This window comes from Pseudophryne corroboree, chromosome 9 (assembly GCF_028390025.1).
Source record: "Pseudophryne corroboree isolate aPseCor3 chromosome 9, aPseCor3.hap2, whole genome shotgun sequence".
Taxonomy (NCBI): Eukaryota; Metazoa; Chordata; class Amphibia; order Anura; family Myobatrachidae; genus Pseudophryne; species Pseudophryne corroboree.
The window spans coordinates 269643023-269669592 of record NC_086452.1 but is presented as its reverse complement, the minus strand read 5'-3'; the positions used below and the strand labels follow the sequence as shown (position 1 = coordinate 269669592).

Genomic DNA, 26570 nt, shown 5'->3' with positions numbered 1-26570 from the left:
ACCTCATATGGAAAAGTTCCTGGTATCCACCCCAATGTCCTCGACTGGTCCTATTTCAGGCGCACGCGAAGACACGTCCCGCAGGAATTCATCTGACTCCGATTGCTCCACCACTCGATCCCGATCCCAAAGAAAACGTACTGGCGCTTCAACTACCAAACAACCCAAAATGAAACCCACCGACATCGCTGCGGTCCTTGGACCTCTGCTAGACGAAAAACTGGCGGGCATTAAAGAAGCCATTGACTCCACCTTAGCCCAGCTGACGCATCATAGCAACCGTTTAGATGAAGTTGAGCAGAGGGTCTCAACATTGGAAGACGATCTTCAAGCCGCACAGTCTATCATAAAGACCCAAACCACAGAAATCAAAGGACTCACTGAAAAACTTGATGATCTGGAGAATCGGAGCCGTCGAAACAACCTGCGGGTGGTGGGCATCCCGGAGTCGGTGAGAGGCCACGCACTGCTAGACCTTCTATCCAACTGGCTACCCGACAAATTAGGTATGGATCTTCAGGGCTCACCATTAGCCATTGAAAGGGCACACAGGATTGGCCCTGAACGCAGAGAATCCGCGGGACGCCCTAGACCTGTTATCCTACGGATTTTAAACTACGCGGATAAAGCTAAGCTCTTAGACCACTACCGGCAGTCAGCGAACCTCCTCTACAAGGGAGAAAGGCTGCTCATCTTTCAGGACTTCTCCACTCATGTCGCCAACAAGCGCAGAGAGTTCGCACCGATATGCAAGCGACTGTTTGAAGAAAATGTCAAGTTTTCATTGTTATATCCTGCCCGCCTTCGGGTCTTCGTCAATGGAAAACCGTGCTTCTTCGACGATCCGATGGCGGCAAAGACCCATTTTGCACACCCTGACACTTGACTGTCCACTCTTACTTACAGCTTGCATATTTTCACGATTACTTTCATCTATAGGTCACTCAGTGTTCGGGATATGATCAAGGCATGCTAATCATGCATGCTGGAGGCTTTGCCTCCCATTGTTGTATATCTGTTAGTTTGATATTTTTGTACGTTTATATGTCTGTTTGTTTTGCCTGCTGGGATAATGTGTCTCGATCCTCCATAGGTTGGCCCCTCCTTGCTCACTGGGACGGGGGGGGGCACCGTTTTACCTGTACAATTTTGATATTCTATTCTCCGTCTACGGGGGTAGGATAGCATGGCTAACCATGCTGTTTCCCAGACCTCAACCCCGGTGACAACCCCACTTTTAGACTTTAATATAGTTTCCTGGAACGTGGAGGGTCTAAATAGCCCCATTAAGCGTAAGAAGGTAGTTGCTCATCTCTCTCGCTTGTCCCCTCAAGTAGTGTTCCTGCAAGAAACACACTGGGAGCATAACTCCCCTATCTCCTTGAGAGCCCCTTGGATTGGGGAATGCGTGTCTGCTCCTTACACCAATAAAACCAGAGGTGTGGCCATCCTCTTTCATAAGAATCTCCAATTCTCCATTCTCAAAAAGTATATTGACCCTGAGGGCAGATTTATATTTTTAGATGTCTCAATCGACAATGTGATATATACCTTTCTAAATGTGTATGCACCTACTGGATCTAACAATCTCTTTTTTGCAGATATTCTCCAAAGAGTTTTATCCTGGGGCAGCCAGAACTTAATCCTAGGGGGTGACTTCAACACGGTCGTTGATCCATCTATGGACAGATCGGGGGTAAGTACCAAAAAACCCGGGCCCTCCTCTACTCTGCTTTCCTCATTTTGTTCTCAATTAACCTTATTAGACCCCTGGCGTCTACATAACCCCCTTCAACGAGATTATTCTTTCTATTCCCACCCACATTCTACTCACTCTCGCATTGACTATCTATTTTTATCCAAACACCTCTTTTCTAAAGTTACCCACACCTCAATTAAAGACATCATTATTTCGGACCACGCCCCCATTACCCTGTCCCTACATCTGTCCCTACCTCAGAACATATCTAAATGTTGGAGATTCCCAGCTTATCTCACACATTCAGAGGACTTCTTATTACATCTTAAACACACCTGGCAGAATTATACTACTGACAACCTAGATCAAGAATCTAACACTCCACTTTTTTGGGGAGCCTCTAAAGCAGTCCTCCGTGGCCATATCATCTCCTACGTCAATTCTAAGCGCAAGAAATTTAACATAAAATTACAAGAACTCAGCGCGGCTCTCACACTTGCATACCGCACATACAAATAAAGCGATAGCCCTACTCACAAGGAGGCGTACCTCATGGCAAAACAAATCTATGATACCTTTCTCACCGAACAGGCCCAGATCAGCTATGATTACGGCAGGAACAGGTTTCATAGGTGGGGGAATAAATCCGGTAAGCTCCTGGCCAACCTGGTTAGGGGGCCCCGAAACAAAACATGGGTTGACTCGTTGCACAGCTCTGGAAGTGTTCTTTCTGATCCCACTGACATCTGCTCGGCTTTCATGCGCTTCTATAAGTCTCTATATACTGCCGACGTTGATAATTCAACTGATGGTCAATTATTCCTAGATGAGGCGCAGTTACCGAAGCTGGAATTAGAGGAGAGGGAATCATTGGATGCTCCCATAACTGAGGAGGAGGTGCGGGCCACCATTAAGTCCCTCCCCAATGGAAAGAGCCCTGGCCCTGACGGCTTCAGCGCTGAATTTTACAAGGTGCTAGATGCCGACATACTCCCCATCTTAACACGATTATATAACCATATACTAACAACAGGGGAGATTCCCCTTCGTTTCAATGAAGCCAAACTCATAGTGCTAGCAAAACCTGGTAAAGATCCTACTCAGGTTGGGTCATACCGCCCCATCTCACTCCTCAATCAAGATTTTAAAATCTTGACTAAAATCATAGCTAACAGGTTGCAAGCATACTTACCCCAACTCATCTCACCTGCACAGATGGGATTCGTCAAAGGTAGACAATCCACACGGGGAGTGAGGGCGGCCCTAACTGCGATATCCTACACCCGCCTTAATCAGGCCAAAAATAACATCATTATAAATTTAGACGCAGAGAAGGCATTTGATAAAATTGCCTGGCCTCACCTATCTCGAGTGCTCGCCCACCAGGGATTTGGCACAGTGTTTTGCAACCTGGTGCAAACCCTATATACCAACCCAGTGGCGCAGGTCTTAGTCAATAATGTGACATCTTCATTTTTCACGTTGGAAAGAGGCACTAGGCAAGGATGCCCCTTATCTCCCCTCCTTTTTGATTTGGCATTGGAACCCCTTATACGCCATATTCTGTCACACAAGAACTATAAGGGCATTGCTGTGGGAACACAGGAATTAAGGGCGGTGGCATTCGCAGATGACCTCCTCCTTTTTATGTCAGATCCTCACCATACAATCCCGCAGTTAATTGCCATGACTGATCGCTTCTCCTCTTTCGCAGGGTTTACCATCAATTACAGTAAGTCAGAAGCGTTGGCTATATATGGACAGGCGAAATTGGATTGGGGAACCACCTTTCCCTTTAAATGGGCAAATACACATATTACCTTTCTAGGCGTTGCACTCCCTGCTCAACCATACCACTTATATAGACTTAATATTACTCCAGTCCTACGTAAGATTAGAACCGAACTTGGCCTTTGGCAATCCCTCCCCCTTAATATGCTAGGGAGATGTAACTTATTTAAGATGGCCAGCTTCCCAAAGCTCCTCTATGTTTTACAGATGACCCCCCCTATTGTTATCTAAATCAGACCTATCCTCTTTGAATGCTTCTATCTCCAAATACATCTGGGCTGGTAAACGCCCGAGGATTAGCATGAAAAAATTAACCTAGATGGTACCTGGAGGGGGAATCAATCTACCTGATATTAAACGATACAATCTTGCGTGCCTCTTACGCATAGCTATGGATTGGCTTGGAAATAATAATTACTACACAGATTCTAGCCTAGATTCTCAACTATGCGCTCCCTTATCCCTCAGTTATCTTCTACATGCCAAGCCCTCCAAATTGGCCTTACATATTACCACTAATTTACTACTACTCCCCATAATGCAGGCGTGGAAAATGGCAAGGAAATCCCTCAAACTTCAATATTTATACTCACTTTCACTGCCCCAAATCGGCAACTTAGAGTTTCAGAAGGGGGAAGCTCTACAACCTTTCATTACCTGGCACTCTCTTGGCGTCCGCAGTCTGCGCAACCTGCTTAACTCCTCCCGCGCCCCGCTGTCTTTCGTGGAGGCGCGAGAGAAATACGGCTTACTTCCTCACCACGAGTTTGCCTACTTCCAAGCAATACACTATCTTAAAACTGTACTATCTAAACTGACAGGGATCGACTTTCTTAACTCTCTAGACACACTAACCCAGTCGGCCTACTACTCTATATCAACCATTTACTCACGTATCCGTCTTGAACTTCTCCCAGATACAGACCTTCCGGAGCTGTCCCAGTGGTCCTCCCACATCCCAACGGTCACCCCTGAATCCCTCCTAAATCATTTTCAGTTGACCTTGAAACTTATTCCTGCAAGCTCTTACCAAGAAATGGCCTATAAAATGCTCCATAGGGCATACATTTCACCTAAACGCCGATCACTGATGGGCATCTCAGAAGATAGTAAATGCACCAAATGCCTAATGGAAGGGGCCGACCTCTTCCATTGCTTCTGGGAGTGCGCCCTGGTGTCACAGTTTTGGCATGAGATACATCACTATGGAACTACGTCCTTAGGCATATCCTTTAGCTGCACCACCTCCTGGGCACTGTTCGGATGTTTGACTGATCAGCCGGACATCCCCAGGACTAACAAAAAGCTGCTTATGATACTATCAGCAGCTGGCAGGAAGGCAATCCTGCAACAGTGGATTCACAACATACCTCCTAATATTTCGATGGTGACCTCTAGACTATTTTTTCTATTCACCATGGACTGGCTGGAGACCTCTATCCATAAGGAGAGGCTCACCCCTGCTTTGTTCCAATGTTGGAACCCTTACATTTTGACACTCCCCCTACATACTAAACAAGCCATAGATAAATGCTTTCAATCCACCTCATGGTACCTCCTCCACACTATAGACCACCCTAACCCCTTAAACATCTGACTTATCCTTTCTCTTCTTCTCTGGACCCTTCTCCACTTCCTTCTATATTCAATCGTATACCGGGCTGCTTGGAAATATAGACCCCCGATATGGGAAGATTATGCTGTGGATGGATCGACGACCCGTGTCCCATAGTAGGCATTACATGTTGGTTTATTTTCTTATGTTTTAGGTATTTTATACAAGTCTAGGGATTTTTTTTTTTTTTCTTGGTTACCTTGTTTTTACTAGTGGAGAATCAATGATCGATACATCTTGTTCCATCTATAATATGCTCCGCTTTGGTAATTAAAACACACTATAAATTCCCTGATATCACTAGTTCTATATATGTTCCCTTTTATTGGAAGGGTATAAAAGTTATTATTATAAGAGGAAAAATTTTGAAAATATGTTTGGATCTCTACCTGGGATTATATGGGACTGAATAATATGTGACCCCTTGTCTCCTGCTAGGAGGTTTCTGTATGATGTATTTTATGTTATACATTGTTAACTATATACTACATTTCATGTCTTGAAATACTGCTTACTTATCCTGTACGATGTGAGATTGCAATAAAAATAGTTTGAAAAAAAAAAAAAACAGAGAACTAAGGAATACCTATTGAGTCATCTTTGGCACTGCCTCTAAATCAGCAGGTGGCTCAGAACAAGTTTGCCTTTCTCCTTTTTCTGTATGTACCAATTTTATAGAACATGATAGAATCACACCCCTTGGGGTAGTAGTTAAGCAATGGCCCTACTATATATGCAAGGCTAGATGGGCTATGGTAAAGCAAGAAGTTGAAACTAGGCATTGTGGATGAATCCACCAGTGAAAATAGCCCTAGTCCTGAAACACAATGAAAAAATACACTTTAGATGATTCAATAAAGTCTCCCAGTTCGATACACATCCGATGCCACTGAAAGATGAACCGGTGGAGAACTTAGCCGGAAGTAAATGTCTGACAACTTTAGATGACACAAAGGAGTATTTGCAGATACCCATGACAGCCTCTGTCAAGCCCAAGACTGCATTAGCTACACCCGAGGGCTTATTCCAGTATAAAGTATTGCCTTTTGGCCTGCATAGTGCACCTACCGCATTCCAAAGAGCTATGGACACGCTCTTAAAACCACATAGGGCATATGCTACTGTATTTTTACATTATATCATTGTCACAGGTTTGGGAATCGCATCTTCCTGTGGAGGCTGTATTCGGGTACCAAGGGCATATGGCCTTATTGCCAATTCGGAAAAATGTGCATTAGCCATGTCAGAGGCAAAATACCTGGGTTATATAGTCAGACGGGGGAAGTTCAAAACCCAATCAATAAGGTGAAAGCCGTGAATAACTGGCCCAATCCAGAGACAAAGACCCAACTAAGGACATTCCTCGGCTTAGTAGGATACTAGCGCCAATTCATGGAGAACTTTGCCACTCGGACCACTCCACTAACGTAGCTTTTAAAAAATCCTGTCCAGACCAGCTAAGCTGGTCTGAGTTGGCCGAAGCTGTGTGGATGACCTGGGAGGACCTGAGGATGGCTTTATGCACAGCACCAGTACTACAAGCACCTGATTTCAGTAAATGTTTTTTTCTGCAAGGGTCAGGTCTAGGCACAGTGCTTTCTCAAACGGTAGATGGAGAGGAAAACCCTATCCTGTATCTCAGTCCCAAGCTCCTGTTTCAGGAGAAAAGTATGCAACTGTCAAACAGGAATGCCTCAGCATAAAATGGGCTGTGGATGCCCTTCGATATTATCTTTTGGATAGAGAATTTACCCTGATAATAGAGTTTAAAATTTTTTGCAAAAGACATGTCCACTTCACCTATGTTGACGTACCTAAGGGAAGGGGTATGTGGGAAAAAGGGTTGTTTGTTACAGACTTTTGTGGGAAAGACTAAGGCTTACTCTGAGCCTCTACAGGCTTATGCTGCAGACAGAGTTAATCCTCCATATTTTTTCTGCACAAACAACACAGCTTCAAGGTGGACCACATGGGTGTGATAGTTTACTAGTAGTCGGTTCTTAGAAGTATTCAGCCTACAACCCAGAATTTTTACAGTAAGGTAAGCTGACCATCAAGTACCAGCAGCCACAGTGGTAAAAATGCAGACACAGCCTTAAGCAACAGCCTGTGCTCCAGCCTCCTCCCTCCGCCCCCCGCTTGTGGCATGTGACATTACCGGCACTGGTGATTCTGAAAAATGAAATCAGTGGTGCACTGCCTACCGTCCGCTGCCCACCAGTTGCAGCCACTGCCAGGTCAGTCTATGCCCGGTAAGCGGCTACTACACACTGTAAATAACTGCTGGTGACCTGCAACAGGCCATGCCATCTCATGATAGAGGGCGTGGCTATGAACCAATGGGGCCCAATGGAAATTCCCTAAAGGATGCACCCCAAAAATGCACATTGATACATTTCCCCATTATCATCCCCACTTTTTAGGTAGTGTAAATGTACCCTCTCTTCCTTTCAATAATGGAGAGCTGTTTATGGCATCATGATACCTACTGTAGGAACAATGCTTGCTTTTTTGGGTATATATTACAGATTTGTTCTACTTCATCTTTGCAGCAAACGGGTTGCACATGCGGCTGTATCGCAATTGCAACTTGCTGTGCAGGACCGTACACACCCAGGCAGGTGTGAAAAAAATGTTGCCAAGTAAGAATGCTTTCAAAAATACAGTAGAAGTGTTTATAGTTTATTTTTATCAATTAACAAGATGCAAAGGTAATGAACAGAAGAGAAATGTAAATCAAATTAATATTACAAAATCTAAATCAAATCACCCGTTGCCTTCAAAACAGCATCAATTCTTCTAGGTATACTTGCACACAGTTTTTGAAGGAACTCGGTAGGGAGGTTGTTCCAAACATCTTGGAAAACTAACCACAGCTCTTCTGTGGAGGTAGGCTTGCTCAAATCCTTCTGTCTCTTAATGTAATCCCAGGCAGACTTGATGTTGAGATCAGGGCTATGTGGGAGTCATATCATCACTTCCAGTACTTCTTGTTCTTATTTACACTGAAGATAGTTCTTAATGACATTAGCTGTATGTTCAAGCTTCTATTATTGAAAGTATTCTTGCTTTGCAGCATTATTTCGACACTCACCTAAAACTTTTGCACAGTACTTTAAACAGTATATACAGTATATCATACTATTGATCTGATATATATATATATATATATATATATATATCTATATCAAATAGATCTTAGAGAGCACTAGCTGACCACACCCAATAATTATATATCTATCAGTGGATTGTTAGGTTATATAAATTCCTATATTTGAATTACACAGTAATCAATAAAATCATTTTAATTAAAGCCTATTGTGTATTGCTTCCTTTGCTTGAATTATTACCCTCTTAAACATATGTTATTTAGTTGTACAAATAGGTCTACCCACTTATCAGTTTCACCTGACACAAAATGGCCAAATGGCCTAACATTAATTGGAATCCAGTGTAATTTTTTAAAATGTTTAATACATTTTAAAAATGATTAATACATGAAAAATTATTTTGTGGCTCCCACCTATAATTTGCTGTCTATGAAACTGGCACTAAAGGAGAAATTACATATAATCCATCTATACCACTTCCGGGCATGAGCTAAAAGACAGGAAGCTTCCAATGTGGTGATTAAATTAGGCACATGTACGCGTTTCGTCCTCACAGGACTTCTTCAGGGGTATACATCAATTAAAGCATAAACACCAATGTTGCCAAAGTTTGAAGCAAAATTGAGATCTGGAGTATTTTAGACAAGGAGTTTCCAGAATAACAAAGATTTTTCACACTGCAAGCCGAAATTCTACATGTGTTCAAATGGTCACACCTCAATTAAACTTGTGGTAACATAGTAACATAGTAACTAAGGTTGAAAAAAGACAACCTGTCCATCGAGTTCAACCTATTTGTGGTCTCCTATGCAGGATAATTTGGTATAACATTTTGACTGATGCTGATGTCTGCCGTTACGTTTTATCCCTCTTTTTTATAATAACTATAGTGTGTGACTATGCACCATAACCCTGGATATCCTTATCCATTAGGGATTTATCTAATCCATTCTTAAAGGTGTTGACTGAGTCCGCCATTACAACTCCCTCAGGCAGGGAATTCCAAACACGTATCGTCCTTACCGTGAAAAAGCCTTTATGCCGTATTGTGCGGAATCTCCTCTCCTGTAACCTGAGCGAGTGTCCACGAGTTCTCTGTGTTGATCTAAGCAAAAACAGGTCCTGCGCAAGATCTGTGTATTGTCCCCTTATATATTTGTAGATGTTGATCATGTCCCTTCTTAGTCTCCTCTTTTCCAATGTAAACATGCCTAGCCTTGCAAGCCTTTCCTCGTATTCCAGCGTCTCCATGCCCTTAATTAGTTTGGTTGCCCGCCTCTGAACCTTTTCTAGCTCCAGGATATCCTTTTTGTAGTATGGTGCCCAGAATTGTACACAGTATTCAAGGTGCGGCCTCACTAGTAATTTATATAACGGGAGTATAACACTCTCATCCCTAGCATCAATTCCCCGTTTTATGCATGCTAATATCTTATTAGCCTTCTTTGCTGCAATCCTTAGGTACTACTGCTTAGTTTGCTATCTATGAGGACACCTAAGTCCTTTTCCAGTACATAATCCCCTAATTTTACCCCATTTAGTATGTAGGTGTTATTTTTGTTCTTGTTACCACAGTGCATTACCTTACACTTGTCTGTATTGAAGCGCATTCTCCATTTCGCTGCCCATGCTTCTAATTTAACTAAGTCGTTCTGAAGCGACTCAGCATCCCCCTCCGTATTTATAACTTTACACAATTTGGTATCATCTGCAAAAATTGACACCATGTTCTCTAGACCTTCTGTTAGGTCGTTAATGAAAATATTGAACAATAGCGGTCCTAATACTGAGCCTTGTGGCACACCACTTAATACTTCAGTCCAATTTGAAAAAGATCCATTAACCACAATGCGCTGCTCCCTATTCTCTAACCAATTTTTTATCCAAGTGCATATTGTGCTTCCCAGCCCTATTTCTTGTAGCTTGTAGATAAGTCTCATGTGTGGTACAGTGTCGAAAGCTTTCGCAAAGTCTAAAAAGATTACATCCACCTCTTTACCCTGATCTATGTTTGCACTTACGGTTTCATAAAAGCCAAGTAAGTTGGTTTGACAGGATCTGTCCTTCACATATCCATGTTGATTCCTTTTAATGACCTTATTGACTTCAAGGAACTTCTGAATACTATCTCCTAGAATATCTTCCAATACTTTCCCCACTACAGATGTAAGACTAACTGGTCTATAATAACTATAATTGGTTTTATGAGAAATAACCACAATAATGGACCCCGTTGTCCCCCAGTGTCTCTTTAAAATAAACTTCTATACTAAGCTCACAGTCTGCCTGTCCATTGTGGACAATCTCCCCGGCTGGACATTGGCGACTTGGCTGTGTGTTTCTGCCTCACAATCTTCCTGATGCTGCTGTAGGCCAGGGCTCTGTTACCTGTACCTGCTGAGCACTGGACAACTAAACTATCTGTTAGCAATGGCGTGGTGGCCACAGGAAGACACGGGTCCAAGCAAATGCCTGATAGCCAGGATGCAACGTCTTTCCCGGCCGCTAGGGCTGCTGGTCCCTGCCCGGCGCCTAGCAGCAGGCTGATCCTGGGCTCAATGCTCTCTGGTCCCCCTCCGGTGCATAGCAACAGGCTGACACGGTGCAATACACACTGGGGGCCGCCAGGTAATTAGCAATGGGGACACCGGAGGCAAACGGCATTCCCCGTTGCTTAGTAATTAATCTATTACGTGCAGCAGGGTAGCTGCATTGACATTTTTAAATTAACCAGCACCATTTATATTCACTTCCTTGTCACTACCAAACTACTGGTTATAGTTCCTGCTTCTTTGGAGAAACTGCCGTTCCTTTGAACTCCTGTTCTAAAAAACTCTGCCTGATTCAATCCTACCCTCTTCCTGTCTGACACTGCCTCAGGTGCTGTGTGGATTTTCCACACAATCTTTTGTTATTGCCTGTTCTGTATTTTTGAATATTTCTTGCTGCCATTAGACATTTCTTTAGCTTACACACTGCCACTGCAAGAGTTCTAACAACTCATTACCTTCTGTCACACTCCTTCATCTCCACTGCCAATCCTCCATACATTCTCACTGCCCGTTGCCTAGTTCTCTGCACAAATATTAGATTAGTTTCATACCCATATTTAGTCTTCACCTCCGACTGATAGTGCTGGTCGTCTTGGGGGTAAGCCAGTGGAATAAGTCCTGGTGAGCATCCCAGTACCGGTAGACGTATAAAATATTAAGGTAAAAGCGGCACATATAGGCAAGAAGACCTGCTGTGTGTTACTCTACGAGTCTTACAACCAGGCGTCCAGGGCTATCATCAGAAGATCGACTGCGTGTCAAGTTCTCTTTGTCCACCGTGTCAAGATTCTCATCTTTCCATCAGTTTTTTGCAAGATTCTGTTCAGGTACATCTCTCCATTCATAACGCTCTCTCTGTACCACTATTCCCGGGAGCTGGGGCACATACCCCAAATCCAGTGCAATCCCACCAAAATAGGGAAAAAGAACATCCCTACCCTAATTCATTGTTTCTGAGTTTAATAGATAACTGCAAAGCAATGGTACAGAATAACAGTAGCACACAATAGAGATACTCCTAGGACTAGGTAGCAGTCTGTGAATAGAGGTGAGTCTAGATGCAGTATATCAGATAGATGGTAGTAGAAGCAGCAGCACCGCAGTAAGAGGCTTACTGGGTCCTTAGGAGGAATGATGATAACCACTGTGAGGATTCATCCTGTCTGTAGCCATGAAAACCTACATTTGTCTGTGGGAACAGTAACTGGGACCACTGGGCTGTAGATGAAGCTATCCCTGAAGTGAGAATAGCTAGCTTCTTTAATGATGCTTCTTGCTGGAGTAGTCTGAACACTGGGCTAATACCCAATGGGACTGATGGCACTTCGACTGAACACCTCTCTATCATTGGTGGGACTGGACACTGAGCTGGAACCAGAGCTGGACACCGAACCGGAACTAGTGGAACTGGACAATGAGCTGAAACCAGTGGATGACAGCTGGACACCGGGACAGAATCGGTGGAACCTGACCAGAACGAGTAGACGAGAGCTGTACACCAGGTAGGAACCAGTGGATCTGGACACTGAGCTGGGACCAGTAAATGAAAGCTAGACACTGGGCCGGAACTTGTGGAACTGGACACTGCGCCAGAACCTGTGGATGAGAGCTAGACACTGGGGAGGAACCAGTGGAACTGGACACTGTGCTGGGACCAGTGGATGGGAGCTAAACACTTGGCCAGAACCGGTGGAACTGAACACTGGGTCAGAACCAGTGGATGAGAGCTGAAACCAGGCTGGTACCCCTGGTTCTGGATGATGGGCTGGGACCAGCAGTTCTGTGACTTGACACCAGGACAGTACCTGTGGTTTTGGTAACTGAGTATTGTTGGGTTCAGTAGTGCTATGGAGCAAGTCTAAGCTGGGCTTGGACTAGAAACATAGAATCCTCAGGACACTTGAAGAATGAGTCTGTGTTTCAGGTGCTTGAACTGTGGCTGGAAGCTGGGGAAATGCACACACAATAATAAATACTCGCTGCAGAGAATGCTGGAGAAATCAGGAACTTATGTGATAGTAGCACAGGAGTGAAATAATAATGTCCTTTGAAATGAGCAATCAGTAGTATACTGGAACTTGCACATGAAGCAGATTAAGTTTGCTTGCAGGAATATATGAAGCTCTCAGATGAAAGTACAACTGGAGAGAGAGTTACAGCAGAATCGGAACAGAATTCAGCTAACTTGCTGAACAAATGCACACTAACAGGAAACTGTGGAGGCAATATTCTGAGCAGAGCTTGTATACTTGCAGGATACTGTACATACAAGTTTGCACTGGAGGGAGTGCCAGAAGAGATTTTGATAGGCTGCACTGTGTCAGGATTGGCTGCAGTGATCATGTGCAGCTAGACTTGTTCCAGACTGGCTGACATGCGATCATCTGATTGGACACAATATGGCAGTGCCCATGTCCCAGCGGTGCCCATGTCCCAGCGGCACCATCTCCATTGTAGAGAATACCCAGTAAACCTGTCCTGCAAGATCAGCTGAGTGAAGAACGACTAGAAAGTAGCAGTATTTGGTTCAAACACAAGGTCTCTGGTGCCACTTTATGAATGAATAGTCAAATAATATATTTTATTACGAACCCTATCTTTGGAGTGAGGACTTTTCTTGCTTATGTAAACAGCCGCTAACAATTTATGAAGGACAGTTATAGTTGGAAGTAATAGACGCACAATCTTCATCTGCACTGCAAGACCTGTTCAAAAACACAAGCTTAGTGAAGTTTTTGTGCTGTTAAGTTAAGTTAGATTTCTAAATTAAAAACATACTGACATCTTGTTAATAGTCTACGGATCTATTTATGATTGTGAATCAGCATTTTCATACTTGAACACAATATAATGGAACACACAAAGCTCATTAGGCAGTGAGAGACAACAAGGCTGCCTTCGGATTGCTGTCACTACATATCAGCCAAACTTTCATAAAATAGAAGTGGATTAAAAATGTACTTTGTCACATTAAGGCACATTCAATTGAAGTCAAAAGCTGCCGTCTGTCGAAAAGGAGGCCGTTTCCGACTTTTTAAGGTCGAATCATGATGCGACCTATTCAATATATCCAAAAAAATTTCGACAAGTCAATGAATTCGACTTGCCGAAAAGCGCGGGGATCGGCGGAATAGCTGCCGATCCACGTGCTTGTGTCGAAAACGGGGCGAAAACCGACAGGTTTTGGCCCCCTATTCGACCATCTCAGTCCGACATAAAAAAATGTCGGACTGATATGTGGGACCCAGAGCAGGAGAGGGGGAAGAGCCGCAGGGAGACGGGGGACAGCCGTGGGCATATAGGGGAGATCAGCACTACAGCACATCGCTGCAGCAGGATGTCACACAGCCGCACCGCTCACGGCAGCTTCCACCCGGCTCCAGCAAGTAAGGTCACGCTTGCTGGAGCCAGGTGGACACTGCCGTGAGGTCGGGTGGCTATGTGACATCCTCCTGCAGCGCTGATCTCCTTCGTCTGCCGGCGGCTGTCCCCGCTGGTCTCCCCGCGGCTCTCCACCCCCCTCCTCTTCTGGGTCCCTCATCTCAATTCGACTTGAAAAAGTTGAATTAAGATGAGATTGACAGGCTCCGGAGCCTTACCTCCGGCGGGTGCTCCAGAGGGTTACCGTCCCGCTGGTTGGCGTGGCTGCGGTGGCAGGGAGCTGCTGGCAGCGGGTCCTTCTGGACGGCTGTGCGGCTGCCAGGGGCCGGGGCCGAGGGTCTGGAGAACCGGGCGCTGCGGCGGGGATCGCTGCGGTAAGGTCCTCTAGTGGTGACACAGTATAGTGTGTCAGAGACAGAAGCTGGCTAAAGCTGTGTGCTAACGGATAAGTAGGTCTCCTGTGCTGGGGGCAGCCATGTTGGAGACCAGAGTATTACCAATGAAGTTCCCAATCTGTGTCCAGCCATACCTGTGTGTTCTCCCCTTAGAAAAGGGGCCTGGCTCAGAGGGAGAGTGCCAGTGCTTCAAGTTACCTCCTTGTGAAAGGTTCTTCAGCTCTGTACTCCCAGGTTACTTCTGGTTCCCTGGTCCTGGTTGCTCTCATCCATCGGTTACCTAAATGCTGCTGCAGTCCTGCTGTCTAAGTCCGTTGCCAGTCGTGGAAGCACTCATGGGGTCCCAGCTCGTAGAGGAGCTCCAGGTGCTAATGGCGGTTCCCGCAGATGTCTTCATTTCTTCAAAGTTCAAGTTCTTCAGCCTCGTCTTTCAGTCGCAAACCACAGTATTCATTTTTTCAAAGTCCATGTTCTTCAGCCTCGTCTTTTAATCATAAAACACAGTCTTCGGGTTCTTCTTTACCGGAGTTCTGCAGCTTCACTCTTCAAGTAATTTTAGCCATAGACTCTAATTCTTCCAGTTTTTTCAATTGCTCCAATATTCGTGTACAGCCTGATTATTCATTAAAACTAGTTATCTTCCTACAAAGTCCTCCTTTCCTTTACGCCCTCCAGCCAACGTTAACACTTAGTTTGGCTTCCACCCCATTAGGAGGAATTACATTCAGCCACCTCGTTTACTCTCCTCACAGGTAGCTGTCCATTCAGCCAAAACTCGCTTGTCAAAACCCCAAATTACGCCGAGCATGACAGAGATTTGAATAGGGGTTGTCAGATCCACTCCGACAAATGCACGTCGTAATGGATCCGATGCTAATTGAATATACCCCATTGAGTGGATTGTGCTTTGTTTATATAACATGTATTTTCTTTCTATTCTATTTATTGAACATTTCCTTCAGATTCAATATTTAAAATGCAAACTTTAAAAAAAATATACAGTTTGAGTATCCCTTATTCAAAATGCTTGGGACCAGAAGTATATCGAATATCGGATTTTTCCGTATTTTGGAATAATTAATGAGATATCATGGCGATGAGACCCAAGTCTAAGCACAGAATGCATTTATGTTTCATGTACACCTCATACACACAGCCTGATGGTAATTTTAGCCACTATTTTTAATAACTGTGTGCATTAAACAAAGTGTGTGTGTGTGTGTGTGTGTGTGTGTGTGTGTGTGTGTGTATATACACACACACAATTCATTTATGTTTCATATACACCTTTTACACACAGCCTGAAGGTCATTTAATACAATATTTTTAATAACTTTGTGTATTAAACAAAGTTTGTGTACATTGAGTCATCAGAAAACAAAGGTTTCACTATTTCATCCTCACTCAAAAAATTCCATATTTTGGACTATTTGGATATGGAATAATCAACCTGTGTTTTAATCTTTACTTGTGTTCTTATATTAAAACTCAAATGGAATGGGTTTGAGTATATCACAATCAGGCGCTAAAGCTGCTGAACCCAATACAACTCCCAGAAGTTTCACCTTACTTCATAAACGACAATGTAATACAAGAAAAAAGAGAGACAACAAAAAAAAAAAGTCCATAAAAACACATAGAACTTGATGGAGGTACTCCGCACAGCACAAAAAAGACCACAGGTGTATGAAGATGGAAAAAATGGAGACGGGCGTTCCGGACTGCCCACTCACCAAACACCTTAGTAGATCGAATGAGGGTCAAAAAGTGGATGCACTTATGGTCCCCTCTGTATTTGGCCAATGCGTTTCAATCCTGCTGGATCCTTCCTCAGGGCATACAGAGAGGGTCAACTGAAGGGGCTTATATATATATACCCCTGTTAATGATTTACAGGAAGTGATGTCACTTCCTTAGTCACATTCAATTAAGAAAGCAAACATTTCAAATATAAACTAACAGCCATGTATTCAGTCCTATTAATGGACCTGGACATTCTAATTTAGGTTCGGCCACTTTTATATACTTTCCAGTGTCCCCAAAGCTTTAAAACTAATTAAAATGGGAACCAGGAAGTGGACGCCATGCCAGAAGTGCACGTGCGTTCCACCTCGCGGTTTGCGTTCCAAATACCGGAAGTGACATATTCCGGTATAGGAACAGCTCAAAACTCGGTGTAGACGTCACACAGGCCAGCGTGTGCGTCTCACCTACCTGTTTATGCGTTCCAGGGCACATGAGAGGGCTTAATAGGTCCATAATCACTAATAACATGCCATAAAAAGATTAATAACATGCCATAAAAAGATTATCACATGCATAGAAAATATATATAAAAAATATATCAGGGGGATTTTCACATACATAATACATATAGAAAATACATTTAAATAATACATATATATATAAAAATACACATATATTAAAAAATACATATATAAAAATTCATATATAGAAGAGTTCATCCATTAGAATCCTTAATCCTTACTGGCTGGACAAAATCATGATATGTAGATGATCATTACCTTTAAAAAGAAAAAGAGAAAAGTGCAGTGGAATAACATGTTTTACAAAAACCATTTCATTTCGAAGTCACTATTCAATCCGGAGGGAATGAGAGTTTTACATGAATAAATCAAACTCATTTCCGTTCTGGCTAATCTACTAGCAAGGTCATTCTTTCTGATATTCGGAGCAATCAATCGTATACCGTAAAAACCTGTTATATGGGAACTACAACAGTTATGAACTTCTTTAAAATGCAAGGACTGGGCATGGGTTTCTAGGCCCTTTTTCACATTTCTAAGATGCTCACTTAATCTGACCTTCAATGGTCTAGAGCAGTGGTTCTCAAACTCGGTCCTCAGGACCCCACACAGTGCATGTTTTGCAGGTAACCCAGCAAGTGCACAGGTGTATTAATTACTCACTGACACATTTTAAAAGGTCCACAGGTGGAGCTAATTATTTCACTTGTGATTCTGTGAGGAGACCTGCAAAACATGCACTGTGTGGGGTCCTGAGGACCGAGTTTGAGAACCTGTGGTCTAGAGGTTCTGCCTATGTAGAATTTTTCACAATTGCAGCTTATGGCATATACGACATTTTTACTGTTACAGGTTATAAATTTGTTGATCTTAATATTTTTATTGTTAATGGTGATATTCTCAATTTTACTTGTGCTATTGTTCTTTATGTTTTTGCATTCTTGGTAGTTATGACACCTATAAAAACCCTTTGATTTAACATGACAAGATTGTTTTTTTAGAGGGGAGCATACTAGAGACAAGTTTGGACTTTAGATTGGGGGCCTTTCTGTAAATACACAGGGCGTTCTGGAATCAGAGTCCCAATAGTTGGGTCCTTCTTCAATATGCCCCAATGTTTACGTAAGATTTTTAAATATCTTTATGTTGAGATTTATATTCAGTTATAAAGGCCCAATTAAATATCTCATTCTTCTTTCCTTCTCCTTTTGTAGTATTATTACTGATGAGAGTATATCTTTCCATCTCCCCTACAATCATTCTAGAAGCGTCAGCTTTTTCTTTATCGTACCCACACGCCTCAAATTTTTGATACATTGATTCCGCCTGGGTTTGAAAGACTTCTTTCTCTGTGGAGTTTCTGTGTAGTCTTTTTAATTGTCCTGCTGGTATCGATTCCAGCCAATTTTTGTGATGACAACTCGACGCTCCTATGTAGGTTCCGGAATCTGTTGGTTTAGTAAAATTTTTCGTTTGCATTTTTCCTTCTTTCACATAAATAGTAATATCCAGGAAATTAATGGCTTCTACATTTATTTCAAATGATAATTTTATATTTCTGTCGGTCTGATTCAGATGACTACAGAAGTCTTCCAATTCAGATCGTGTTCCGTTCCATACAAATAAGTTGTCATCTTTTTTGTATGGAACGGAACACGATCTGAATTGGAATATAACTCTCAACATAAAGATATTGAAAAAATCTTACGTAAACATTGGGGCATATTGAAGAAGGACCCAACTATTGGGACTCTGATTCCAGAACGCCCTGTGTGTATTTACAGAAAGGCCCCCAATCTAAAGTCCAAACTTGTCTCTAGTATGCTACCCTCTAAAAAACCAATCTCATCTATTAAATCAAAGGATTTTTATAGGTGTCATAACTGCCAAGGATGCAAAAACATAAAGAACAATAGCACAAGTAAAATTGAGAATATCACCATTAACAATAAATTATTAAGATCAACGAATGTATAACCTGTAACAGTAAAAATGTTGTATATGCCATAAACTGCAGTTGTGGAAAATTCTACATAGGCAGAACCTATAGACCATTGAAGGTCAGATTAAGTGAGCATTTTAGAAATGTGAAAAGGGTCCTAGAAACCCATGCCCTGTCCTTGCATTTTAAAGAAGTTCATAACTGTTGTAGTTCCCATATAACAGGTTTTTACGGTATACGCTTGATTGCTCCGAATATCAGAAAGAATGACCTTGCTAGTAGATTAGCCAGAACGGAAATGAGTTTGATTTATTCATGTTAAAACTCTCATTCCCTCCGGATTGAATAGTGACTTCGAAATGAAATGGTTTTTGTAAAACATATTATTCCACTGCACTTTTCTCTTATTCTTTTTAAAGGTAATGATCATCTACATATCATGATTTTGTCCAGCCAGTAAGGATTAAGGATTCCAACGGATGAACTCTTCTATATATGAATTTTTATATATGTATTTTTTAATATATGTGTATTTTTATATATAGATATATATGTATTTTTTAATGTATTTTCTATATGTATTATGAATGTGAAAATCCCCCTGATATATTTTTTATACATATTTTCTATGCACGTGATAATCTTTTTATGGCATGTTATTAATCTTTTTATGGCATGTTAGTAGTGTTTATGGACCTATAAAGCCCTCTCATGTGACCTGGAACGCATAAACAGGTAGGTGAGATGCACACGCTGGCCTGCGTGACGTCTATACCGAGTTTTAAGCTGTTCCTATACCGGAATATGTAACTTCCGGTATTTGGAACACAAACCGTGAGGTGGAATGCATGCGCACTTGCGGCGCGGCATCCACTTCCTGGTTCCCGTTTTAGTTTTAAAACTTTGGGGACACTGGAAAGTATATAAAAGTGACCAGACCTAAATTAAGTTCTGTGTGTTTTTATGTACTTTTTTTTTCTTGTGTATTTTAATAAATTTGTTACCCCTTTTTAATCATGGATTGGACTAATATATTTTTTGGGAGTTCATCAAATCCAAAGATACCTTGATGAGAAGGTAGCAGCTCCTTGAATTGTGAGTGGGGTACGCCTATCCTGACATATCCATTAAGGGGGATCTAAAAGATACCTTTATACATCTGTTACCACTTTTTAAAGTGTGAGTTCTAGTACGCACCAGTGTTTCTAAAATTGTTTCGGAGATATTAATCCACTGGTTAAAGCGTGGGATCTTCACATTAAAGATACCTTTAGTCCATTCTGGCTATCTGCTGTGTGAGTACCGTACGCCATTTAGGACATTCCACTCTGCACGTCATATGACTCATGAACTAAGGGAATATTGAAAAATATATTTCTGGGACTTTTTTCTTGTGGATGACATACTACACTATATTGTTTTATCTCTGTTCCCTGTTTCCTCTAAAATTCCGGTGAAATTTATTGAGAATTCTACCTGCTCAAGAGGAGAAGTACTGGTTAATGGTCATCCCATTAAAGGGAAGTATTGTTTTATAGCGCTTGAAAACTATGTACACTCTCTTATTTCTTGTATTAAAACTCAAATGTTTGGCTCCATAAATCTCCCAAATTTTTCAAAGTGACCTACTCAAAATCTAAGTTGAATAGCACTGCCCTACACCATCGTAATGTGGGATGATCGTGTAGTCATGTCAGTGTTGAGAGTGCACTGCCATAACAAATCTGTTGTTGGCATTGTGGCAGATCCACACATGTTGCAGTTGGCAGTGTTGAGGAGGCACTCCCATCTCTCCTTGGTAGCTGGCAATGCAGCAGATTCTTACAGTTTGCAGACACAGGTAAGTAAAAAAAATTGGGTTATGGCTGCTTGCATTTAACACTAGACCACTCATTTAAATGTGCATGTATAATTGTAGGACTATCCATAAAGTTTTTATGATATACTACACAATATAGATTCACTCCAACAAGAAACAGTAATGCACACCACTTGGATAATGTGCAATAAGTATATGCTCTGAGAAGCAGTCTTTAGATAACTTTCAGTACATTACAATCTATATTTTTATTTAAATAGTGGTAATATTTTACACATAAACAGGTTGAGTCTCCCATATTCGAAAAGCTGATATCCGAAATCCAAAATGAGTAAGATAGGGACACCTTTGCTTTCTGATGGTTCAATGTACACAAACTTTGTTTCATGTATAAAATTATCAAATATTGTATAAAATTACCTTCAGGCTATGTGTATAATGTGTATATGAAATACACAGTCGAGTCACATTATTATGACCCCCTTTTACATTTCGGCACCGTGTAGTCCATAGAGTATGTCACATGTCATGCGCTGGCTTGGTGGGTATATAAAGTGTGCTATAGGCTATCTGCACACATACATATCACTCATTGCTGTCATGGGAACTATTTATCAGAGTTGCAAAAAGAGATAATTACAGGTTGAGTCTCCCTTATCCAAAATGCTTGGGACCAGAAGTATTTTGGATATTGGATTTTTCCGTATTTTGGAATAATTGCATACCATAATGAGATATCATGGTGATGGGATCCAAGTCTAAGCACAGAATGCATTTATGTTACATATACACCTTATACACACAGCCTGAAGGTCACTTTAGCCATTATTTTTAATAACTTTGTGCATTAAACAAAGTGTGTCTACATTCACACAATTCATTTATGTTTCATATACACCTTATACACACAGCCGGGAGGTCATTTAATACAATATTTTTAATAACTCGGTCTATTAAACAAAGTTTGTATACATTGAGCCATCAGAAAACAAAGTTTCACTGTCTCACTCTCCATCAAAAAATGACGTATTTCGGAATATTCCGTATTTCGGAATATATGGATATGGGATACTCAACCTGTATAGGCTTTTGGGCCAAGGGTGGCAGTATTTCTGAAACAGTGCAGTTTGTGAACTGTTCGTGTGCACTGTGGTGAAGGTGTACCATGACTATACAAAGGGCACCATTGTGAATAACTGATGTGGAAACTGTGGAGCACCACGTGCCTTTGATGTGAGAGGTGAACGTCAGCTATGAAGGTGTGTGAGGGCCGACAGGAAGTCTACAGTGGAGCAGCTCACCATCAAACTAACCTGTGGTTACCAGACGTCTATCTAAAATGAGAGTTCAATGAACCCTTCTGTGTATGGGGCTCCGAAGCGGCTACTCTGTCTATTAGCTAGTGGTCATAATAATGTGGATCAGCCGTTTATGCACACAAACTTTGTGTCATGCACAAAATTATTCAAATTATTGTATAAAACTACCTTCAGGCTATGTGTATAAGGTGTGTTTGAAATATAAATGCATTTTGTATTTAGACTTGGATCCCATCCCCAAGATATCTCATTATGGTATGCAAATATTCAAAAATTCTGAAATTCAAAATACTTCCGGTCCCAAAACTAAAGTTAAAAATATTGCAAAGTTTCAGGATTTGGACTTGATCGTTTTGGGGTTTGTTTACTCCCATTGACAATGGTGGACGCTTCCAAAGATGATGATGAATAGATACAGTATTGCATATCATCATGTAATAAGTATCTACATTGGATTGCTGCCAAGAATGAACCACAGGGCTAATGGAGTATTAGTGGACACACACACTACCTGAAGTATTTATTACCTTTTCACCAGTTACTAAAATCAAATTTGACTATCTAAATATAGATATATAAGATGTGTGGATAATGCCAACATCCAAAATGCGTTGCATGATGTTAATTCAAATATTACATTTTTTAAGATCATTTTCAATCAGCATGGACATATGTTAGAGTTGGAATGAGGAATTTTTAATTCTACAGTCCTAATTAATGTCTTGCTTAGATTTGCCTGGCTTTCTATCAAACATCAAGCAAACTGAAATAAAACAGAACATATCAAAATAAACCCAAAGTATAATATTCAAACCAGCAGGTTACCAAAGAAAATCACTGTACATTGCACCCTAAGTTGAAATTCAGTTGTACATGATTTTGGAGAAATGTACATGACGTGATATCAGAAAGGTGTATGAACGGATGTGGATCATCAAATCGGCAGTGTCTAGGTGGACAATGTTTAGGTCGACCCCTATAGGTCGACAGTCACTAGGTTGACAGGGTTAAAAGGTCGACAGGGTTTCTAGGTCAACATGTGCTAGGTCGACAGGTCAAAAGGTCAACATGAGGTTTTTTGGGGGGGTTTGTGTCGCTTTCTGCGTACAGTGACTGGGAAGCCGAGTTAGTGCACAGTGTCCCCTCGCATGGCTCGCTTCACTCGCCATGCTTCGGGCCAGGTGCCTCGCTCCACTACCGCTTCGCTCGGCACAGATTACCTTTTCAATCATGGGCCACGTGGATCGTTAAGTATGAAAAAGTTTAAAAAAAGAAACAAATTTGAAAAACTCATGTTGACCTTTTGACCTGTCGACCTAGCACATGTCGCCCTAGAAACCCTGTCAACCTTCAAACCCTGTCGACCTATAGTGGTCGACCTAAACATTGTCAACCTAGACAATGTCGATCTTCAGACTGGATCCCGTATGAACGATGATAAATGTGGCACAACATTGCTGCAACTTAATGTATTTATGTTGCACTCATTTAGGGATGTTGGTATACAGTAATTTTGGGTGATGGGCACATCTCACATCACCAGTTCTTCACGTGATGTTGCGTGATATAACATCAAGTAGAATCTTAATTATACAAAATATTCAAAGCTGCAAATGTATAATAGATAGCTTTCTCTACAACATACAGATACACATTATTGTGCACTTTGTTTTTAGAGAATATTTACTTAAGGTTGTATTTGGTATTTCTTTTGTGAGGTGCTGGCACTCCAACATCTCACGGCCAGTACCATAGATTTTGCTCACACCCCATAGACGTGCCTATAAAAATCTGGGATTGTGCTGTACTAATAACTAATGATGATGTATTGCTACCACATATCACTGAACTGAATACTATCCTTTATGCCAGTTCACAGAATTATTTCAGTGTTGTACAATACATATAACAAATTATCATCTGCCAGAAAAATCTTTAATATTTGGCATGTTATGTTTATTGCACAAATAAGCATTTGGGAATTAAGTACAAAATAGTTTTTAAACTGTACTCACCTATGTTATTTACAAATGAAGACTAGGAAAAAAGATCTATGCTGTGGCTTACAGTACAAACTGAAAGAAACCTGGAAACCTAGAAAATTGGACACAATATTGCACTTACCTAGAGGATATCTCTCTAACAAATAGAGATAGCTCTCAAAGAAATCATTCCTTATGGCTTTGTGAAGAACAAATGACATGCTGTGCCTGCAAAGTTCTTCATCTGTCTTGACCCAGCGTGACTTAAAGGCAAGGTGAGCTCCCAGATACTCCATGTTTGTGTCTTTTCTGTTAAGAAACAGTAAATCATGATCCACAGTTCTCTAAGCCACTGTGTTTTATCCTGTCACTTTACACCATGAACAGGGAAGTATAAGCCTCTGGCACTGGCAGTGCACATTCTGTGAGCACACAGCAGGTGTCCACGGGAACTGATAGTAAACCTCAGACAAGAATGTACTGCTTCGCAAGTGTAAAATGAGATGTTCCTTGAATGGGTTTAACTTCATCTAAAAAGCCTGCTCTATTTCTGGATAATTTACTGTGCAAAGAGTTCACTGTCGGTAATCATGATTGCATATAAAGTCTGCTATGGACTCCTCTAGAAATGTATTTTTAAGTGAAAAACTAGTAAGGCTTCTGTCTAATCTTAACTCACTTTAAATGTATATAATAAAATGTGCCATGCATACAATATTAGAATGTAACCAGGGCCATAACTTGGGCTGCGTGTCCAGTGCTGCAGCCCAAAGTTTAAGGCCAAGTGGGCAGTAACAAACACTACTGCCTTAGTGGCACTTGTCTCTGGCTTTTGCAGTGCCTTGAAAATCACTCTGCTGCTGCCTGTGGATACACCTGATGCCCAATGTCATGTTTAAACACAGAAAGGAGGATCACAAATTATATGTCATCTAAGGTGTGGTGATTACCTGCAGAAATAATCACCAATAATGTTATCAAGTGACTGTATATATGTATATATATACATATATATATATATATATATATATATATATAAGCAGCAATAATGGCGGCACTCCACAGACTTCAAAACTATTTAAAACAGCTTTTACTTTATTGGACGCAATAAAGTAAAAGCTGTTTTAAATCGGTTTGAAGTCTGTGGAGTGCCGCCATTATTGCTGCTCGTATCCAGGTCTTTCGAGGACTTGTGGAAGGCACCGCAGCCCTTAACTGGAATTCCCCACAGTGAGTGCCGGGTTCTTTGGTATGTATGTATGTATATATGTATATATATATATATAAGGGAGGGTAGGGGTACTAGCGACTAACAGTGTCTACACTAAAGGATATATATATGAAGAAGGATGCAATTCGTATTTCTTTTAAAAAATGGGGGGATATTTATTATAAAACAGACATTTCAATAGTAATAAAAAAGGAAAAAGGGTTGGATGGAATAAAAAACGGGTGGATTTGATCGATTAAAAAATAATAATAAATAAATTCAAGCTGATAAAAGAAAAAATAATAAAACATATCTGGAACAATAAAAATATACAAATATATTTCAGATAAGAGAAAGGTGCTTATCTTAAAAATGGAAGGTCAAATTGAGGTCTGCCCAACGCGTTTCGTCCATCTGACTTCATCAAGGGGTAGAGGGCTACTGAACAGTAATTCTATTTATAGCCAGGATAATTAGCAGTGTAATTATGACATCACTTCCTGTTCAGGGCTACTTGAAAATACAGTTACATATAGCATTGTGTAAATTCGGAAAAGACTGTTGCCAGGGGTAGATCAACAATATAAGGTTACCATAAGATAAATATAGTGCAAAAACGAGCGTCATAGCTTATAGTACGGTATAAAATAAGTCCAGGGGCGCTATTTGCCTCACTTCCGCCCCGCTTCCTGTGTCCGAGTCTGTGCACTGCGCATGCGCACGGTGCCCCGCTTCCGTGATTCGCGTCTCTGTATAGGCGCTAAGCTGCCCCACTTCCTGCTTGTGCTTTTCTGTTAGGGGAGCCACACTTCCTGTTTCGACGTGGAACGGCCTGTAGCTTCATATTGATTGGATGGTTTGCATTGTCAATCAACGCAGCGGACATCTTTGTGAAGCCATATAGTGCAGGACACATTTCTATAATGGCATGTTCAGCTTGCACAGAAATGCACATAGGAAAACAAATAAATAAAACGAGGATTAATTCCTTATAAAGTATTATTAATTAATTTTATAATAGGAGCATGGGAGATGTTATAAGGGAAAAACTTTATATTGCTGGAATTTGATTTTTTTAAAAACGATATATGTGTATGTTTAGAGAGCTTAAAAACGACTAGAATAATTCTTATTCAAAGGGGCACTGATAATCTAAATATTGTTAATATTTCTATTAAAAATGTGTACATTAGCAACATGTTGTCATATAGGAGGCCATTAGAGTCTATGGAGTATTTAGTGACAGTATATAATGTCATTTCTAAAAAGTACTTGTATATTGCTGCATATTAAACACATGTGTTTGTTTTTTTCAGACAATGTGTTTATAGTGTATTCTATTTTAATACCAGTGAGGGGTATATATAGTATAGTGGGCACATGCAGTGCTTAATAGGAGAAGGATGTATCTGTATGTTGGAGTGAAGAATTACCGCAGAAAACGAGACCAGTACGGAGAGATGACTCGCCAGCAACACCATCCATCAG

General features: G+C 41.3%; 1 protein-coding gene across 1 annotated transcript in view; it reads right to left on the bottom strand.

Annotated features, from left to right (window-relative positions):
• The window catches only part of NTMT2 (N-terminal Xaa-Pro-Lys N-methyltransferase 2), a 180764-nt gene extending 156458 nt beyond the window's left edge, over positions 1–24306 (bottom strand). The window contains exon 1 of the mRNA XM_063940296.1: positions 24015–24306. Coding sequence (XP_063796366.1) covers positions 24015–24168 — 154 coding nt within the window. The 5' untranslated portion in view covers positions 24169–24306. The remainder of the gene's footprint in view (positions 1–24014) is intronic.
• Between the last annotated feature and the right edge of the window lie 2264 nt (positions 24307–26570).